General features: G+C 47.9%; 6 protein-coding genes across 6 annotated transcripts; 5 read left to right on the top strand and 1 right to left on the bottom strand.

The window, feature by feature from the left end:
- Positions 1 to 33: 33 nt before the first annotated feature.
- On the top strand, positions 34 to 5,401 carry BT62DRAFT_928638 (Elongator complex protein 1). The gene is made up of 22 exons (XM_043185554.1): positions 34 to 243; positions 294 to 455; positions 509 to 590; positions 639 to 719; positions 770 to 1,312; positions 1,367 to 1,397; positions 1,447 to 1,556; positions 1,614 to 1,706; positions 1,761 to 2,228; positions 2,297 to 2,753; positions 2,805 to 2,963; positions 3,011 to 3,177; positions 3,240 to 3,373; positions 3,432 to 3,555; positions 3,602 to 3,696; positions 3,751 to 3,814; positions 3,868 to 4,005; positions 4,057 to 4,181; positions 4,242 to 4,404; positions 4,459 to 4,582; positions 4,639 to 4,766; positions 4,821 to 5,401. Exons 1-22 carry the CDS (start codon positions 70 to 72, stop codon positions 5,114 to 5,116), a joined length of 3,918 nt encoding a protein of 1,305 aa, XP_043043380.1. The 5' UTR covers positions 34 to 69; the 3' UTR covers positions 5,117 to 5,401.
- A 717-nt stretch (positions 5,402 to 6,118) lies between these two features.
- On the top strand, positions 6,119 to 8,611 carry BT62DRAFT_1073290 (uncharacterized protein). The gene is made up of 14 exons (XM_043178926.1): positions 6,119 to 6,281; positions 6,338 to 6,438; positions 6,489 to 6,562; positions 6,614 to 6,637; positions 6,689 to 6,782; positions 6,848 to 6,864; positions 6,922 to 7,008; positions 7,076 to 7,140; positions 7,207 to 7,368; positions 7,419 to 7,513; positions 7,566 to 7,576; positions 7,630 to 7,688; positions 7,742 to 8,200; positions 8,263 to 8,611. The coding sequence occupies exons 1-14, from the start codon at positions 6,228 to 6,230 to the stop codon at positions 8,332 to 8,334; spliced, it is 1,374 nt and encodes a 457-aa protein (XP_043043379.1). The 5' UTR covers positions 6,119 to 6,227; the 3' UTR covers positions 8,335 to 8,611.
- Positions 8,612 to 10,616: 2,005 nt separating this feature from the next.
- On the top strand, positions 10,617 to 12,454 carry BT62DRAFT_928635 (uncharacterized protein). The gene is made up of 2 exons (XM_043185553.1): positions 10,617 to 10,742; positions 10,807 to 12,454. The coding sequence occupies exons 1-2, from the start codon at positions 10,740 to 10,742 to the stop codon at positions 12,154 to 12,156; spliced, it is 1,353 nt and encodes a 450-aa protein (XP_043043378.1). The 5' UTR covers positions 10,617 to 10,739; the 3' UTR covers positions 12,157 to 12,454.
- A 222-nt stretch (positions 12,455 to 12,676) lies between these two features.
- On the top strand, positions 12,677 to 13,546 carry BT62DRAFT_928634 (uncharacterized protein). Its single transcript, XM_043185552.1, has 2 exons — positions 12,677 to 13,293; positions 13,342 to 13,546. Exon 1 carries the CDS (start codon positions 12,820 to 12,822, stop codon positions 13,279 to 13,281), a length of 462 nt encoding a protein of 153 aa, XP_043043377.1. The 5' UTR covers positions 12,677 to 12,819; the 3' UTR covers positions 13,282 to 13,293; positions 13,342 to 13,546.
- Positions 13,547 to 15,072: 1,526 nt separating this feature from the next.
- On the top strand, positions 15,073 to 16,373 carry BT62DRAFT_612267 (uncharacterized protein). The gene is made up of 2 exons (XM_043181602.1): positions 15,073 to 15,234; positions 15,292 to 16,373. Exons 1-2 carry the CDS (start codon positions 15,158 to 15,160, stop codon positions 16,313 to 16,315), a joined length of 1,101 nt encoding a protein of 366 aa, XP_043043376.1. The 5' UTR covers positions 15,073 to 15,157; the 3' UTR covers positions 16,316 to 16,373.
- A 261-nt stretch (positions 16,374 to 16,634) lies between these two features.
- Positions 16,635 to 18,475, bottom strand: BT62DRAFT_928633 (uncharacterized protein). The gene is made up of 3 exons (XM_043185551.1): positions 18,387 to 18,475; positions 17,426 to 18,327; positions 16,635 to 17,372 (listed from the first exon to the last, which is right to left on the bottom strand). The coding sequence occupies exons 2-3, from the start codon at positions 18,303 to 18,305 to the stop codon at positions 16,927 to 16,929; spliced, it is 1,326 nt and encodes a 441-aa protein (XP_043043375.1). The 5' UTR covers positions 18,306 to 18,327; positions 18,387 to 18,475; the 3' UTR covers positions 16,635 to 16,926.
- Positions 18,476 to 19,129: the final 654 nt, after the last annotated feature.

The following is a 19,129-nucleotide window of genomic DNA, read 5'->3' as shown; positions in this document are numbered from 1 at the left end:
AACATGCGTCCGATCCTTTTTTCCTTTTATATTCTTCTTCCTGCCCACTATTCTACTGTATTTTCTATAATGCGGAATCTGTCCCTTGTCGCGTCGACATCTTGTACATTGACATTGGAATCAGCAAGCATTTCGTGCACGACCATCGATCTTGACCGAAATATCACATATATAGCGACTGAACGCTGTAATGCAGATGCAGATGTTGAGGTGACGATATGGAAGACGATATCGGACGAAAAGGTGGTTGTCTATGCATGGAAATGTATCAGGTTGACTGAATGTGACTTTAGGCCACTTGTTTTTATAAATTGAATACCACTGCGTTGTCAGATTATACATCACAACTTCAAGTTGTTTCCTTTCGAGTACTTCTGGACAGTCAACAGCTTGTCGTAGTTCTTCGCAGTGGGGATATCGCAACCGTACCCATAGAAGATAATGAATCGCAGATAGTGCGTCCGAGATACGTTATATCAGTTGATATATGGCTAATACAACATTTTAGGACGATGTTGTTGGTACAGTTGATGGAGGAATTTTCGCCGCGTCATGGAGCCCAGATGATTCTTCTCTTGTGCTTGTCACCGGTATTTACTCGCGGCACCCGACCGGTCTAGGTGCTCATTCATGACCAGGGGACAACAAATTAATATTGATGACTTCAACATTTGATGTTCTGTCTGAAACATCCTTGCATCCCGCTGATTTTGGCGAAGGTTCGTTCTGATCTATTTAGATGTTTCAAAGATGTCTAATGCATGTGTAGATGCTCCAATCAACGTCGGCTGGGGTTCTAAACAGACACAGTTTCACGGCTCGGCGGGCAAAGGTGCCGCTCAGGCGCCTTCCAATGTAAATATCGGCATCAGCCCCGACGACGACACTCTCCCTCGCATCAGCTGGCGCGGTGATGGTGCCTTCTTCTCTGTGTCTTCTCTGTCTGCGGATCAAACTAAACGTCGCGTACTCCGCGTGTATGACCGTCAAGCAGCATTGCAAACCACCTCCGAGCCTGTCGCTGGCCTTGAACATACGCTTTCGTGGAGACCATCTGGGAATCTGATCGCGGCGACACAGCGATTCGGGTTTGAAGGCGGTGGAATTGGTAAAGCCGGACGTCACGATGTTGTCTTCTTTGAGCGCAACGGCCTCCGCCACGGAGAGTTTGGTATTAGAGTCGGTGATCCGAGTGTAAACGATACGTCTAAATCAGAAGACTTAATGTGGGGCTATAAGGTTAGGGAGCTCAGATGGAGCTCGGATTCAAATATACTGGCGCTATGGATTACGAGGAAGGAGGGAGACATCGGTATGGGAAAATTTGTTGTGCATTCCGTGCATCCTTGCTCATTTCTACATAAAGTACAGCTCTGGACGGTAGGAAATTATCATTGGTAAGGCCCTAAGGGTATAATGTCGTGTGATTGATTGCCACCGCTTTAGGTATCTCAAACAGGACATTGTAGCGCCTTCAAATGCTTCACGGCCTGGCTGTTTCACATCAGTGGAATGGCATCCTGAGAGTGCGCTCACATTAATCTTAACGACAAAATGTGAGGTTTCGCGTATTTGGAAAATGTTGTAGCTTTCCGACAGAAGTAATTTTGTAGCCCAGGTCATCCGACGGACCTATGCTTGGATTACGTCTTCTTCTCCAACAGTTCCTCCTCTGGATACAGGTTCCGTTGCAGTGATTGATGGATGTAAGATAATATATTGAAAGCTGCGTTCACACGCCTCTAATGACCTTTCTACAGCCAACGTCTTGCTAACGCCATTCAGGACACAAAATGTCCCTCCGCCGATGTCCTCATGTCAACTTGCCGTGCTGCCTGAACTTTCCCAGGTACCCCGCATTCCTATCCATACAGGTTTCGCCCACGGATCAGACACGTTAGCTGTTCTCTGGGAGACGGGATATGTGGAAGTTTGGGATCTCTCAACAAGACTGACGCCTGGAAGAGGGAAGATCATGGACCCGAAGAGGGTTGCGTGCCGGACCTCCCCCAGTGCAGAACCTGGATCGTATAGACAGATTGTACTACGGAGCGATGGCGTCCTTCTTCTCCTTGGGTCTGATAACGGTGATGGGTCGGATATCATCACAACCATTGAGATCGAGGGAGGGGCAGAACAATCTATGTTGATGCCATCCCGAAATGGCCGTCTACTGCCTGTGGACCAAGGAGTTATATGGCAGTCATCAGGGGGACAATTGTTTAATGGTTGGTCTCTCCGTAATTTCATTCAAGAGTACTTCCCGCTGAGCTTGCGCTTCTGATTTTAATCTCAGTCCGGGCTGATAGTTCATCGTTCATCTGCAGCTTCCCTTCGTTTTGCCTGGTCTCAGAACGCATCGTCGTTGATGACTCAGAAGGCGGCTTCTTGTATCTGGGATTAACAGAATCTGGGAAGATGTACATCAGCGGGAAGGATAACTCAAGTGCACTAATCGCCTCAAATGCGACGTCTTTTACACTCGCTTCTGGGTTCTTGATATTTACTACGGGGAACCATGAAGCCGTTTTCGCAGATATTAAATCGCTATTCTTGTATATCAAAGCGGAGAATGAGAACGACAGAGAGGCGCTCAAAGGCACTTGGAAGAAACGGCGTGTCGAGAGGGGTTCACGAATCGTTGTTCCAGTGCCCAGTGCAATGGGCCTCGTTCTGCAGATGCCTAGAGGAAACTTAGAGACAATAAATCCGCGACCCTTGGTCATGGAGGTAATTAAGCAGGATTTGAATAAGTGAGTTCTTTCTTATCTTCTTGGTGCTCGAAGACTTAATTACTCTTTTAGCCAAAAGTATCGCAAGGCGTTCATGGCTTGTAGGAAGCATAGGATCGATCTTAGCGTCATCGTACAACATGACCAGAAGAAGTTTTTGGATAACGTTGCCACGTTTGTTGAGGATGTGAAAGAAGTTGATCATATTAATCTCTTTCTGACAAATATTGGGTACGTATCCGTTCTGTATATCGCTTTTAGCTAACCCGGATCTCCAGCCGTTCTTCCCAACCTCCGGAAGCTATCGCCAGAATATGTGATATCGTACGGGACGAGTTGGAGAAGAGAAATCTGACTGGATATGTCAATTCCATATTGACTGCTCACGTTGTGAAGACCCCTCCGGACCATGAATCAGGGCTGGGGTTGCTACTGCGCTTGCGGGGTACGTACTTCAATTTATCGTCATCATAGTCTAGTCTCATCCATATTATGTGTCCATTTTAGATGCGAACCCGGAGTTGGTAGAAGATGCAGTCAAGTACATCATCTTCCTAGTGGATGCCGATAAGCTGTTTGATACCGCTTTGGGAATGTATGATTTCTCATTGGTGTTGATGATTGCACAACACTCCCAGAAGGTTTGTTTCTTCTTTTTGCTGGGTATGACGTTCCTCATTGATGTGGCGATGGGCGTAGGACCCCAGGGAGTACCTTCCTTTCCTCCGCGAGCTGCGCGCGCTGGGGAGATATATGCAAAAGTTCCGGATCGATGATCACCTGAAGAGATACGAGAGTGCTTTAAGGAATCTAGGCCTCGCTGGTAAGCGCCACGAAGTTTGAATTCTGCTTCCCTGATGCGGCTTTAGGAGATGATCACTTTGATGAAGCAGTAGCTTATATCGAGCTACATCAACTGTATGAGACTGCACTGTCGATATGGAAGGGGACAGAGCGGCACAACGTAAGTGCCCACTCTTAATTACATTCCATATTTTCTGGATTCAAATCATTTTAGACTGTTTTGTCTGTGTATGGTGATTGGTTGTTTGAAAGAAGAGAGTTTAGACAGGCTGCGTCAGGTAAGTGGCTTGGAATCTTCCTGGACGGCTAAAGGCTGACCAATCTATTATAGTATTTGTAGAATCTGGGGCGCTTTCTAAGGCGTTGGTGGCGTACGAAAAGGTGTTGGAGTGGCAATGTCTTTTTGACCTGGCTGTTCGGACAGAAATGCCTGAAGAGGACCTTGTTGCGATGGGATATCGTGTTGGCGGTATGCGCGCTGACTATCTGACACTGCTCTCTTGCTAATGCTCCAGTGAAGAGGATTTGACATCGAAGAAACGTTACCTGGAAGCTGCACGTGTAATTCTCGACTACGCTAAAGACACTCGAGAGACGGTGATTACACTTGTTCAAGGCAATGAATTTGCTGAAGCCCGCCGAATTGTGCGTCAAGGGATCATCTTTCCATTTCCATTCGGATATTAAGTTTATACAAATTTCTAGATGACGCTTCACCATAGGCCTGACCTCTTGGCTGATGTCATCTATCCCGGTGCTCTAGAAAGCCGATACCAAATCAAGGAGGACGTGAACGAAATGCGGGAACAACTGCGTAAGCAGTTCTCTAGACTACAGGAGCTGCGCATCAAGAAGGTGGAAGCACCAGGTAAGCCGTTCGCTTCCCCGCTTTTCATGAAGTTTTTCTTGATCGTTTCGATAGATGCATTCTTTGGCGTTGAAGACACGGCCTTACATAATGTGGATGTGATGACTGACGTATCGATGCCCTATACCGCCTTCACCCGGTATACGGCAGCTCCGTCAGCCACATCCCGGTCATCCAAGTGCGTTTTCAAGCAATCTTTGTATTTACTGGATGGTTGATGTGGACCATTTATAGGCAAAGTTCCCGGTCCAAGAGGAAGCAAGAGAGGAAGGTGGGGTCGGGTAGGAAGGGGACAGTGGATGAGGAAGAGTATCTTTTCAAGTCTGTGGCTAAGCTCGTTGTAAAGTTTACCAGCACCCGAGGTTTGTGGCGAGTTGCCATCGGAGAGAGGTGCTGATGGTTATCTATTGTTACAGATGAAGCCCGAAGCCTTATTCCGCACCTTTTCGAGTTCACACCCGACCATCGTGAAGAGGGTTCCAATCTTCAGAAGGAGATCGATGCGTTCGAGCGGGAGCTTCAAGAGACAGTAGAGGACATCTGGAAGAAGCCCGCAGAGGGGGGTGAATCGGCGACAGATTCTTGGGCTACGCGAATGGAGCAAGTCGAGAAAGCAAAATGGCTGAACCCTGTTGATTCCGTACCCAAGCCTGAGTTGGGACGTAATGCAGACTGGCGGCTGAGGCTTTTGGACTTGGACTTGGGGGCGTAAATTGATGACCTAGTGTCGCATCAATTATCTTTGGATCAGCGGTGGGAGACTTAGTCCATTCCGAGTGGACTACGTCATTTGTTGGCTTGTTTCTGCGTTATATGGTGGTCAGAATGCTGCTGTCGCGGAAGAGGCATTGACTGCTTCCGAACGGGGACCTCGTCCACAATAGATTAAAAATACGCCACAGGGAATCAAGGGATGTGTTCTGTAATTTTGTAATCCTATCCAATCTGGAGACTGGGTTGTTCTAATTCTAATCTAATACTCCTCCGTCCCCTCCATCTCCCTTTGGGTCACCTGAAAGAGCGTATTTTCCGCTATTCATTCTTGGGCGGTCCGTTGTATTGTACCCCGTGGGATCATGGGACATTTGTGGACCAGCTCCGACTTTCGGAATGACTTCGGCTCGCATTTTTGTTAACCCCAGTCAGTTTACACTCGGGTGTTGGTCGGGCTTGTATTCCGCCAACATAGAAAACTGATTCAACATTTGGATCTATGTACCGTGGAATGAATGATGTGGCATTTGGCAGTAAGGTCCGAGTCAAGCATTAAAAGTGGAGCATCACCTTATTGTTTTAGTGTTTCTGGGGTGAATCAGGTACATTAAAATGTCGACTCCCGTTCTGGGGGGGGGATGAACTATTTCCGAGGGAGGACGGACAACTTGAGGGTAAGTATTCAAGCATCTCTGACCGGATCGCAGTCGGCGATCTAAAGATGAAATTCGTGAATAGAAAGAATACGATGGTTTCCAAGGCGCTCTTGCAACCAACAGCGTTCTACTGCCTGTGACTGAGAACATGGATGCAGAAAGTAAAATGCAAGGCTGTACTACAAGAGAAGCGGAGGGCAATGAACGGGTATTTTGGTGCGGCAGATACGTTGGTAGACGTGATCGAAGCCAGCTTGGCTGCCTTGGGTTCGAATTTCCAATTCCGGTGCCTTGGGCCGGGCAACACCGAACAGGGACAACAGCGACAAGCTTTGCTGAATATCATAACCTTTCGTGGATGCAGGGTCTCTTCCACTTGCTTTTCGTTCTTTCTTGATTTCTTTCAAAACTGGCCTCTTTCACGTCATTTTCAGTCTCTTTTCGCGACATTTCATGAGTGTTGGATCGCCACCGGCCTATCTTCTGTGGGCCATCCTGGCTTGTACCGTGAGCGCACCGTTTTGGGTTGCAGCGAGACGAGGCGTTGCTCATCGTATCTGCAGTTTCAAGCTTTCATGACTCTTCACTTGTGGTCCTACGATAGGTTTCAATGTTTGAAATGGTCTTCTGGTCGACAGCCTGGCGCTTTCAAACGGGTCATGACGTGAATAACCCTTCGGCATTGTTCGCGTTCTTCTCATGATTTTTATCTAGATACTCCTACATCGCTACCGTGCCTCTCCTTGTGGTGTTCAGTGTTGCATTGACGATCCTGAAATTCCGGGAAGGTGCGTGTTCTGTCCTATTATCTGGTTACAGCACTCAGCAGCCGTTCATAGGATATATGACAATACTGGATACTGGTGAGTATTCCGCTGTTCGATGTCTTTGCTCTATTGACCGGCTACTCTCAGTGTTACCTCGGCCACTCACTGTCTGGAGCCAGAACCATCTCCGATGGGTCCTCCCACTCTACTTCATCCTGAGCTTTGCCTGGGCTTTCGAGCTGTCCGTATCTTTCTGTTGCATCTCCGCGGTCACAACTGATTGATATGTCAACTCCCGTTTCCCAGCGTCACTCATCTTGAAGGCTAGAACATTCTCTGCTTCCATATCAATCCCATCCCTGATGATTGAATTCCAACAGAATTAACCTTCTGGCTCTTTCTCCTTCATCAAGGTCCCAGCAAGCGCAATTGGTTTCATAGCTGGGAATTCCGCTTGTGGTATCTCGGTAATTCTACATCTCGTTCTTTCTATATTTGCCATTGCTTACCAGCCTTTTGGCACCTTGTTTGAAGGGAGTATGATAGCTATTATCGGAATGCCCCTCGCCGCCCTTGTACAGAGGAATGACTTGGATTCTGTATGCTTGTCATCCATATTCCCACATTTTTGGAGCTCACTCACCTAACTGCACGTCTGATTCTAGTGCATGGCCTGGATTTTTCTCAGTGGATCTTCTGCAGGGTCCTTGACGACATTATGTTTTGTCTACGTTCTTGCTCGTTTCCCGGCTTTTATTCGTCATGTAAAACTTGAAGGTGCTGAGCCAGACGTCGTCATCAGATTGGCCACCTTTTATTATCTGAATGTGCGTCTGAGTCATCTATGTGAGGTTATTGCTTACCTTGGACGAAATAGATCATTCGGGTCATTTTCCGCTTCTTGTTCAATATCCCTCTTCTTGTCGTAGGCGCTGATGGTATCGCCGGGCCATATCCGGTCCTCAGCAGTCCGTAAGTGTCCCGTGTTCGATACTATTAATACCTACTCAGCCTTTCTTGTTAGATTTTGGCCAGGTAAGGCTTTGGCTATTTGATCGATATGACTGATGAACATCGATTTCTGAAAGACTTCTTGATCATGATTGGAGGAATTGGATGCTTCGTTTCTTCCGCGATCACACTACTGGTACGTTCAAACGACATAACAAAAATTTCAAGTGAGGCTGATTTCCAAGTTAGATATTCTTCCCCCGATCTATTACCCGCGAATCTGGTTACATGTCTAAGAATATTTCACCACCACTGCCACAAGCAGCACCTCTATTCACCATGCCCTCCGGCTCATTACCTCGTTATCAGTTTCAAGATCCATCATCTCCCAAAGTCGGGGATGATGCTTACCCCCAAATCTACAACTTTCCCAATGACACCCAACACTCACTGTACTGCCCGCATCTACCACCACATCACCATCATCGACAGTTTTCAGAAGACATAGACGTGACGTCGCCCGACTCTGACATTGACCACGAACCTGATACATCCGAATACCACAGAGGCGAAGAGCGCTCGGACGTGACGTGGGACTTGCGTCCGGGTACATCGCAGAGCAGCAAAGCACGTATGCAGCCCATGGCAGCGACTTCTCTGGAAGAGGAGGCTTCGACGAGTGCCCCCGGGCAAGCCGTCCATCCATACGTGCGTCGCTGGCTATTCTTCATCTATCTATCACCTGTCTAAACGACTATCCTCTTGTCTAGATCATGACATTCACGTCCCCAATCGACTTATTGGACCCAGAAGCAGATGAATATCTAGCACGTCCAATATAATTCTTATTCTCATCGTTTACATCTGTTTTCCATTTGATGTCCCTAAGGTCTGTATCTTTTAACCTCGCTTTATATCCTGCTGTGTCGAATACGCTATATATACCCTACCCGATCACACCTACTATCTTTTTTGTACTCCTAACTTGTCTCCTACGCTTTGATATCTTCGTTCTGTACATAAAACACTCAGGGTAGGACTCGCTTTTGCTTTATGATCCAACTAGCACATAGTAACTGTAACCATAAACTGTCCAAAATCCGAATTCATGGAACTGCCTCCGATGAAGGGTGTGTTTCCTTAAAGAAGATGATTAAACTGCCAAAACTTCGGAACCTAACAAGCTGTTTCTTGAATGAGAACCTGTCAAGCGAGGAAATGGGGTGCAGAAAACCCCCGTATATGTCGCGGGTTAAAAAACCCAAAAGCGGTAAACCCGAGCCCGACGGGATGTTGTCGGCCTTACGGAGGGCGTGGCTACTCCTTTTGATTTTCACAAATCTTAGCCCGTCGTGACTGGACGCTGGGTAGCGGGACCATTAGCGCCAAACGGAGGCCGTGGGCTCCTACTGTCTTTGAATTCGGTGAGCTTCTTCGAGGCTGGCTAGCTTGAGATGGATACATGAAATACAGCTTTCTTTGCCTATCATGCAGCTGCCAGCAGTGTTGCGCTTTAACGCGGTACTCTAGCGGCAGTAGCGCCCTGAAACTGGAAACGAACTACCATCTGGTAGCTTGCTGCGGAGCTAGAGCTGGTCGCAAGGTAAATTGTTTCTCAATACTGTTCATCTCCGTTCAGGCCAGTAATACTGTCAATGGGTGGAGATTCTACCCTAGCCCCGAGCCTCATCGCCGCGCTTGACAGTGCTAATAGTTCCATCGAGCACAGCACACAGGTTTCCAGAACCAGGGTTTCATCGACGATATCTCTGACTTGCTCAAGTTCCTTACCTAGAGCTGCCCTCGCCCGGACCCTCACATGACCTGGGAACCGTCTTTTCCTATGCGACTTGGATCTCATCTCTAGGGCTTTCAAACATACGACAAGCATCTTGTCAAGACGAGCTTATTACCTAAAATCTTAGGAAATCTGCCTTAGATCGACTACAAGGACTCCGAACGAAGGGGTTTTTCCATTTGTCTCTAACCGACTGGCAGGTCTTGATGGCTGTTCCGACTCGTTACATGTAAGAGCAATGCAATATCTTCAAAATTTGCCGTCGCAATTGAAACTATTGGTATACATCAGAACGCTGTTTCGCCAGGCATGCCCTCGACGATGTTCTGGTTCTGGTTTAGGGAAGGATAGGTCAGATGCCGTGCATGGTCCTAGTCAGGCAAGTGAATACGTCAATTCATTAATAACTTGGAGGCTCTCCGTGCCTCTGACTGAGCATAAATTTAGAGAGCCCTGAACGTTCAGATCTGCAAGTGGAAATCCCTGACATCACGGCCCATAAAATTTTCTCTGGATAACGGGGGAAACAGTGCACTTGTCGTGATCTCTTTTCATTTTCCTGACGGCCCCGACGTTTTACTACCAACTCATCTCCCACACTGCTGCAATGACGGGGAAAACATATCTCCATTACGATTCCCGGGGTGTTACCGATTCGGTTGCACGAACGCGCCGCAGCGCAGTGCCCTACCACATCGGTAGACCTTTTTTGGGTTTTGTTTCAGAACTTATTTGGCCATCAGGGGGGAGGTTTGTCGAAGTGGGTTATGATACACTTGTCATCCTGTAGCAGAATGGTCGTCGGCCATGGTGTCCTCTTTACGTCAAAATTCGAGGACGTTATCTACGCTCTTGCCCGGATTTTTGACCGACTCTTTGTCAGCGAGACAGAAGCTGCTGCTATGAACGGTGCCTGCTGGCGTACGTGAGACTCATCTCTAGGATCCAAGTGGCGGTCGGTCAAATGCTAGTTCTGGTCCGCCACTTTTGTCTACTGCTTGAAATTGAAGGTTCGTCTTTCAAGTTATGTAGCAAGATACCGAACTGACGGACTGAGGTATTAGAAGTCCATATTTTGTAGTAATACACGCCATTTTCACCGTAATCGACGTAAAGTTGAAAAATCCAGAAATTCCTTGCAAATTCCTTCGTGTAATATGGGAACGAGCTAGATGACACCTTTGGCGAAGAACCGCCACAATCGGACAGATTTGGAGAAATCTTTGCATCATCGGCGCCAATTGCCTAACAAAGGTCCGTGAGAAATTATGGGACCCGGGTAAACTTTGCGTTCCGACCTGTGTGGGGATGATTAGGGGGTCCTTTTGTTACTTGTTCTCAACTTTCACCCAATGCTCGCTATTGAATCTGCAGCCTTGAATTTCTATCAGCACAAAGTGCTGCTTGACTAAGCACCCAAAAGATTATCATTAACTTGAACCTCGGCTGATGGTGTGTACACCCACGATCGAAGTCTCAGTGGCGTTATCCATTCACTTCCGCGTCTTCATTCTAGGTGCTCATCACTAGCCCAGCATCGAGCCCCTTGACCAAGAAGCGTTGTATCAGCGACGATTCATTAGCCACTTTACTGCCTCCTGCCCCGCCTGCGACCAACGAAGAATCTAGAGCGGGCGCGGCACGTCCATTGCCACCCGTGCACAGGTTGCCACTAGAACTGTTGTTTGAGATATTCACCTTAGCCATCGAGCAGCCGTTCAACGTCTTTATTGGCGGAGCATGGACCCTAGGCAGAGTCTGTCGAATCTGGCGTCAAGCTGCCTGGTCATGTCCAGCGCTATGGACGTCTTTCTGGGTGCCTCGTCTGTCATTTTATAAAGAGACGGCTAGCATAGCGCTCTTAAGCAGCGTTCTTCAAAGGTCCGGTTGTGCCGGTCTGGCTTTTGCCGTGGATTTTGATTATCTCTGCGGAAGCCACAAGCCGCTTGTTGAGTGTCTCTTGCCCCATATTTCCCGGTGGAAAAGTGCCAGTTTTATCCATGCCAAACCCGACGCCATAGTATCTTCTTTCTCCGAGCTTGTTCGTCCGCAGCCATTCCAGTTGATTTCGTTGAGCCTGGGCTTTACGGGGCCGATGTATAGCAACTCTACCATTACAGAAGCGTGTAATGTGTTTAGGGAGGCGCCTCGGCTGAGGACCTTGCGATTGTCCGTCCCACATCAAATCTTCTGGCCGGTCAGTATTCAGCTGCCTTGGGCCCAGTTGACTCATTTAGTCCTGGACCTGCGAAAGTCCGGGACCGTCGACAAGTGCATAGACGCATTGGCACTTTGTCGAAGGATTGAAGTATTCGAGGACCAGACTACGGACATGGTTTGGAATAACGTGAATACTAGTATCGTGACTCTTCCTACCATGCGTTCCCTTCATCTGCGAAATTCCTGCATCATCAAGTATCTGACTTGTCCGTCACTTGACGCTCTCACTCTTCCTTCCTATGTCTTCAATGTAAACACCAGCATGGCATTGAAGATGATGCAACAGCGATCCCGTTTCCAGGTGCAAAAGTTTTGTTTAATCCTAACGCAGGATCCAAGGTTTAGGTGGCCTATATCCCGTGTCTTACCTATCCCGGTCTTTTCTGAGACCGAGGAGCTCGTGATCGACCTACGATATCTTAAAAGCTGGGACAATTTGAACCAGCTTTTTGAACATATCGCGTTCGATGGTTTCCCAAAGATGAGGTCTTTGACGATCAAGACCCAATGGGTTTTTATTGCAGAGGAATCTTGCATCGCCTGCGACTCCGCTTTGGTAGATTTAATCGAGTATCGCTGGCAGGCGGTCGAGCCGAGACTGCGAACTCTCCGCATTGAAGGTGAAAATGTTGCTAGAGGTCTCTAATGCCCGACCGGATTGGAAAGACGCAATTATGTATAATATTCAGCGTCTGACTGCGTTCAAGGGAGAGGGTCTAGACATAGAAGTGTATGATCTGAATGGTGAGCGATAGGTCGTTATGTCTGAACGTAAAGACTGAAAGAGCGGGGTAGCGCATAGGAGATTCCTCTGAAGGGTGACAGGGACGCGTGTCGCCAGAGATGATGACGATGGTTATCGTGAACTAAAACATGGCATCCATTAGATAATTATCCATTATCATGAAGCTGAATTCATACTAGAAAAAAAACATTGTCATCACCAGTATATTTTCCCTCCAAGTTCCTCAGCTGAGCACCATGGCAGTGCTGTGACGGTGACTATCATTATGGCTTGCCAATATACTCGGTAGCTGATCAGCAGTTGATGCATTTCTTGATGAGGTCGTGGTAGGCGGAATGTCTTAGGGGTCTCGCTGCGGCAGGATATCACGCCCTAAAATTTGAGTGGAGCCCGTACTCGTCACAGGGCTTGCTGTCTACGAGCCGCCATGATCTAGCGTGGGAAGCATGCTGCTCCTCGGCTCCACAAATGCCTTGCGTATGACACGGGGAATTTACAGTCTCAGTCATCAAGCTTTATTTACGACCCCGCCCCGCCCATCCCAAGTTTGGCGGCCGTCCATGGATGCTGATAACGGGCGATTTCCTTTACGGCCCTTGCTCCTCAGTGTGGGGGACAGTTCCTCCTGACGCAACCCAAGTTTATACCATCCACTGTTCTCCGGCCCTGGCTCCCGTTCTCATCAAGTGGAAAGAAATCCTCTCAAAACTGCACAAGTCAAATACAGGGATTCCGCGTATTCAGGCCGCTGCTTCTACAAGTTCTTGCAGCACCTTATTTTGGGAAGGGTTTGAAGACATCGGACCGACCCAAGATCTTCTTGCCCACTGCCGACACCAGACCGTCAAGCTTGTGTTTGGCGACATGGCTCTACTTAACCTTACCCGGCACCGCAGGTGTCGTAACCATACCCCTGAATTTGAAAAGCTCGTGGAGGATGCCGTATTCCCACAAAATGGAGACCTGAGCTTGTCGATCTTGATATGGATCTTCAGCGGCTCCTGGGGACGAGTATTCTTGTGCTGACGCAAAATCTTAGTGAGTATAGCGTTAAATAATCCTATGACTTTTGTTCATTATTATCAGAGCCTATCGTGAAATTGTGGATAGAGGTTAGGCATTGCATTAAAGATACGTGTAGTTTATTTCCTGCGCCTTGTTCTGACATTTTTTTGTAGGGATCACGTGGGGATCTGTATTCACGAATTTTATGGTCTCTTGGTGATCACAAGTGGGGGACCACCCGAAGGCTGTAAATACTCTGCTGTAGGCTCTGAATAGCAATAGAACCCCCCTCTAACAATATAGAGAAGAAATCGGAGGCAACTACAAATTTATGAGGGCACTGTATACATGTGCATGAGTACCACGTACAAGATGACAACATAAAAGTGGTCGTAAGGTTGTTAGCGGTTTTGATGTCAAACCTGACCGTTGTGGCCAGATCGAAGCTCCCTAGAGATATGAATTCATCTCCTACGAGACATTGCGAGTTAGAAAACTTAACGGTATAAAAATGAAAGCGTACCTGTGTAGCAGTAATAGAAGAACTGTGACAAGTCAGAGACTATGGCATGTACTGGGAATTGGAGACCCAATTTCTTGTTCACTGCAAAGATCGCTATGCGAGATATCAGACTTTGAACTCGAACAAATGTAAAGTTGTCTCACTGCTCATCTCTGCAACGGCCTGTGCGAGAAGTTCAGAAGATGGGGCGATCTGAAAAGAATTTCTGTTTCAGTATCATAAAGATGAGGATCGTTTTATGTTGGTGTCTAATCATAATATCGATAAGACCTCCCAAGGTAGTTCCGTCAAGACATAACTTGTCGCTGATGCAAGTGCATAGAAGTCCCCCGAAAAACGCAAAGCATTCTGTAACCACCTGGAAAGATGCAATGACCAAGAGCCGTGGTATGGAATACACAAGCTTACCGGCATAACATGGTGATAAACGCGATGACGGACACTGGTCCGCACACTGAGCCTGATCATATCGTGCATTTCTTCCTGAACCGACCCGGGAAGGTTGACGCGTGTGAGACTTTTCTGGAGAAATTGCTCGCCGCCTTCGTCATTGTCCAGTCCCAAGTAATCACAAACGTCAAGAGACTCCGCTGCAGAAAGGGGGGAGCTTCACGTTGAAAGTAGGCATAATATCGGTCACAGAAGACTTTCTGAATCTCACTGCCGTTAGCTGGGTGGACCTTGACTCGTCTGTGGTTAAATCATTCTGGAGGGGGGCTGCCCTTGCAGGCTTTTGTAGAAATGCTAGGAACATATATTAGCATATTGTATAACTAGTGACTGGGATGCAACTCACACAACTTTGCTTTCATACGACGGAAAACACTGCTGGACGATGATTTCTTGCCGCTATTCCATGACTTGTGTACCATTTTTCACTTGATATGTTGTAGATAACGAGAGCAGTCGATGAATGTTTCGGAACCATCCTAATTTTTCTTGTTCTGTTGGTTCGAAAAAGACAAGACAAATTTAGTCCTTTTTTGCAAATTCTGGGGGAAAAGCCGATGCCTATCCTTCTACTTCCATGAGGCATAGCGCGCGCACTACTACATCCTTGACAAGCGCTGTGCCCGTATATATCTGTCACAGGTACTCGTCTTTGGCCTTGCGACGACAACCGTCGTGGATGGAATCGTTCCAGTACCGTTATGGGATGGGATGGACTAGTAATCGCCGCTTGTTGTCCTCGAGGCTTGTATAGCTGTTTCCAGGGGTGGACTACTTGCTTTAGAAATGCTGCTATCGTGGGCTTGTTCCCTTTCTGTCTTGTACTGACTTTCGTCTTTCGAGGGCCCGATTCCCTATATAACATGACTTTCATGGCGCCCAGATCACTGCTTACTCTCGCTGTCACCGATCAAAGTCTACAACATGCAGCAGGATTCACCTCCAGATGACTGGCCGTGGGTCAGCGCTCCAGTCATCGTCAACAACCCTCGTAACTTTCGGTATGAAATTGGTTACGAATATCTCGACCGTAACATGAATCGACGACGCCGACATAGGCACAGTCACGATCGGCGCCCTCTAAACAATGATGGTAATCAGATTACGCCAGATTTCCCAAGGCATCACGAGCCAAACCATCGTTCTACTGGGTTCTGTTCTTGTCCCATATGTGAACATCTTCGTAATCCTGCTGTGATACCTTCACCTGCGATGTTCACAGCTGCGGCCTTACAGCCACCTGTTGTTCCCGGAGCATCTTATAACTATAACTGGGGCCAGCGCTTATACGATCCCACGCCCCCGGTGGTCCCACGCGAATATCTTGACAATCCCTCTCCTCCAGTGATACCCGACTGGACTCCTCCTTTTACTCCTCCTAATCCCGTCATTCCGGAGTCGTCTGCTCCTGTGAGCCCACCAGCTCCCAGCACGCCTCCAGTTGTGCCTTTCATACCCCCTTCCCCCGTAATACCTACTCCCCCACCTCTGAGCGAAATCACATTGCACTACCAGCTTCGCCAACAACTTTACACTTTCCTTGCGGCTTACTCTGGGTATATATATTTCCCTGCATTGCATTGGGACATTGTACATCCTCCCAATACCGCGCGCTTCGTAAACAATCCTACAGCATTTGGTGTAGCATCACCCGACTTTCACGCATCCGCCTTCACGCCCGATACTGTCCGTAATGTTCCATGCACCTCGAGACACCCCATCCTTCAGTATTGGATGTCTCCCGGACGGTGGGGTCCTCTCGTTATCCACGATTTTGACACGATAACCGTGCGAGAGGTCCTACAGCAGATATTCACGTATCTGCATAGTCCATTGACTGAGGTAGAGGTTAATTGGATCTCCCAGACGCGTCCGAATCGGAATCGGTTAGAACTGGCGAAGTTCCATAGGAATCTTGATGTGTTCGGATGGCAACCGCTCGATGGAACGTTTCTGAGGTCCGATCTTTTGGGGGGTCATCGACGGTTCCGTGGCCTGGAGATGGTGCTCGAACATGGGGAATGGAAACTATGTGTGGACTTTATTGCAGGACCTGTGCCTCGACTATGGGATACAATCTGACACAGTCATGATGCCTTCTTTGCTCTCAGACGGTGCTTTTTGTTAAGCTGCTTACGACATATCACTTCCCATGTTATCTACTGTAGATATATTTAGGAACAACCGTGAAGGTATTTTACGCTGCTGTTAGCTGTATGCATGTGTACATAAACCATGCAAGTTTTCTCCTTTGAGCAGAGTATGCGAATCGGACGTCATTCACGATGTATCTGGGGGCTGTGACCTTGACCTACCTGCTAGGCGAAATACGAGCCTGTAGCATCTTTTCCTGCATCAAGGATCTTCATTTAGGATCGACGAGCCAAGAGAAGAGAAAGAAATACGGATCAGGATGGTAAATGGCAATCACAGGGTCCCATCTACGGCATATAAGGGTATCATATTGTGTGACATTGGCAGGGGGAACAGCACGACAGTCTAAGCGGCTGAAAGCGAACGATATGATAGACCAGCAACTTTTGGTATTTTCCAAGAAAAAATTGACTTGTACTAATGGGTATTAGTCTAGCCACAATTTATGAAGCAAACGCAGCACCAAAACATCCTTTAGACACCCCAGATAGCCGCCCAATCCGTCGGCTCACGACGCGGCGGCATAATGTGACGCGAATCTAGGTATGACCCTGAAATTTAACATCAGACCAACTGTTTTCCTCTGTAAATGGCTTACCGCAATACACTGCATCACCTCGATAGTAATACACCTCCGTCTCCAGCCCTCTGCCATGTCCATTCAGTATCTTCATCACATCCTGCGCCTGGGCACCCATGCGAGCGAAACGACTGACACCTTTAATCCGCACTGTTATGCTCGTTACGTTCACGCCGCTGGAATCTAGAACTGCGGCGAGGTCGGTCCATAGCTTGGTGGTAGCCTCGAATCTGTCATCGCAGAAGAGGGTCGTATGTAGGACGTCTATGGAGAGCGACGTCAATGCCAAGGAGTATGGTTGGGATAGCGTCTGGATAAGCCAATCCAGGCATTTGGGCACTCCTGCTTGGCTGCAGACGTATAATGACCGAAGCTGGGAGACTGAGATTAATTTGGAGAGCGGATCTGGAGAAAGGAAGCGTGAGTAAGCATACAAGAGAGCGTCGGTCGTCACTGACCAGTCAAAGTGATGGGCAACCGGAGATGTTCTAAAGGACTGCTGATGTGGGTCAATAACTGTGTCGTAGATTGCGTTACGGAACTATTGGAGGTGTTCTTGTCTCGAAGACGACAAAAGAGAGATAAACTTCGGATGGTAGTCACATTGATGGGGGAGGAAGGTGACAAGAGACAGTCTAGGATGGTACAGTAGGAAGATGGGGTGGTGTGGACTGTCAAGGCGCGTAGCTGTGGCTTAGACTGCACAACGTGGACTTGAGATACAGGGGCGGCGTTTTCGATGCACACGTCCCCGCCAAGGATAAGGACCTTCAGCGCCGGGAATACTCCGAGAAAGTCAAGGAAGCTAGAGACGGAAGGAAACAGGATATGAGATATCTCCAGATACGTCAACTTCGATGACTTTGAGATGGCAGTAAACGGTAGCTCCTCCCAGCTCTGTAGCTTGTGAAATTTGATCGTCAAGCAGAAGAGCTTGGGTAAGAGAATGTTTACGATCTCTCGAATGTCGCTCGAGTGTCGCGGCCATACTTCATCCTGGTATGCCCCGACGTGCAGCTCTCTCACGAACGGTCCGACATGGGGGGTCGACTTTAAAAGTGCTGCAAAGGTGGCTAGTTTGCCACAATGGGAGAAGTTTGCGCTGGGAACGCCTTGATACTCGACGTGATAGGAAAATTCATCCACTGAGTATAGACCCCCCGGGAAGGTGCAGAGTCCCTCAGGCTTGATGCGGACGTGGGAGAAAAGGTGGGACTGAGCGAGCGGAGACCAGGATCGACAAACTAGAGAGCTGGAACGTAGGGTAGGAATGTCGAGATGACATTCACTGATGACTATATCAATGAGTTCAAGGGGTATGGGGATACGTTTATCCATATTTCACGTTAGTTGATTTTTACTGAACACGTTTGAACTTTAACACACTTGGAACAAATGAACAGTAGAGATGAAACTTACGCGGGTATTTCCCGAGATAAACCTCGGTATCTTTTCAAATTAAGCTCGTTGCGGACGACAGTGAGTCGTGAGGCCGTCGAAAGGCCGTGGGCCCGGGTAAGCATGAACAGATTCGAGCATTCGGAATTCCTTGAAGTTGTCGCCAAACACGTAACTACAACCGCTTTTCTTAATCGTGGGCTTCTTTTAGAAATATTACTGTCGACGTTCGGGAACAACGGGACTTGAGCATTGTCACTTTTAGGCTTTGAAAAAAAAAAGCACGCTGTATCAGACACTAGAGGGGACTTGCCAGCTTGAAGATCCGATCACACATGCAACCTGGGAAAGATTCTTTAGATCGCTCAGGGCATCCTTTGCAAGTCAAGACCGGGACGAGACCATGGGCACAAAAATGGATGTAGGAAAATGTGCAACGAGAAATGGAACCTGGAAGTGGCGGCATTGGAGGCATGCCAGAAAACATAAAACCTGCTCAGACTAATGCGGTTAGGCATTTGTTGGAGGGCCCTCGGCTGTAACATTGACATTTCTATGGATTAATACACGTGGTAGAAGTACAGGAAGCAGAAAACCGTCAACAGTCTATCTTGATCTTTCTCTGCGGAATATCTGTGAAAGGAGGAAGCTGTAAATGGAGTGCCTCACGTTTCCAAGCAATCGCGTTGTTGAGCAACCAATTTTGATTGATCGCCAGATGTCGAAGCCTCTCAGCCACCGAACCATCCATCGAAGTGAGGAAA

Source organism: Guyanagaster necrorhizus, assembly GCF_019112545.1.
Source record: "Guyanagaster necrorhizus MCA 3950 unplaced genomic scaffold BT62scaffold_5, whole genome shotgun sequence".
Classification (NCBI taxonomy): domain Eukaryota; kingdom Fungi; phylum Basidiomycota; class Agaricomycetes; order Agaricales; family Physalacriaceae; genus Guyanagaster; species Guyanagaster necrorhizus.
This window is presented reverse-complemented; position numbering and strand designations above follow the sequence as displayed.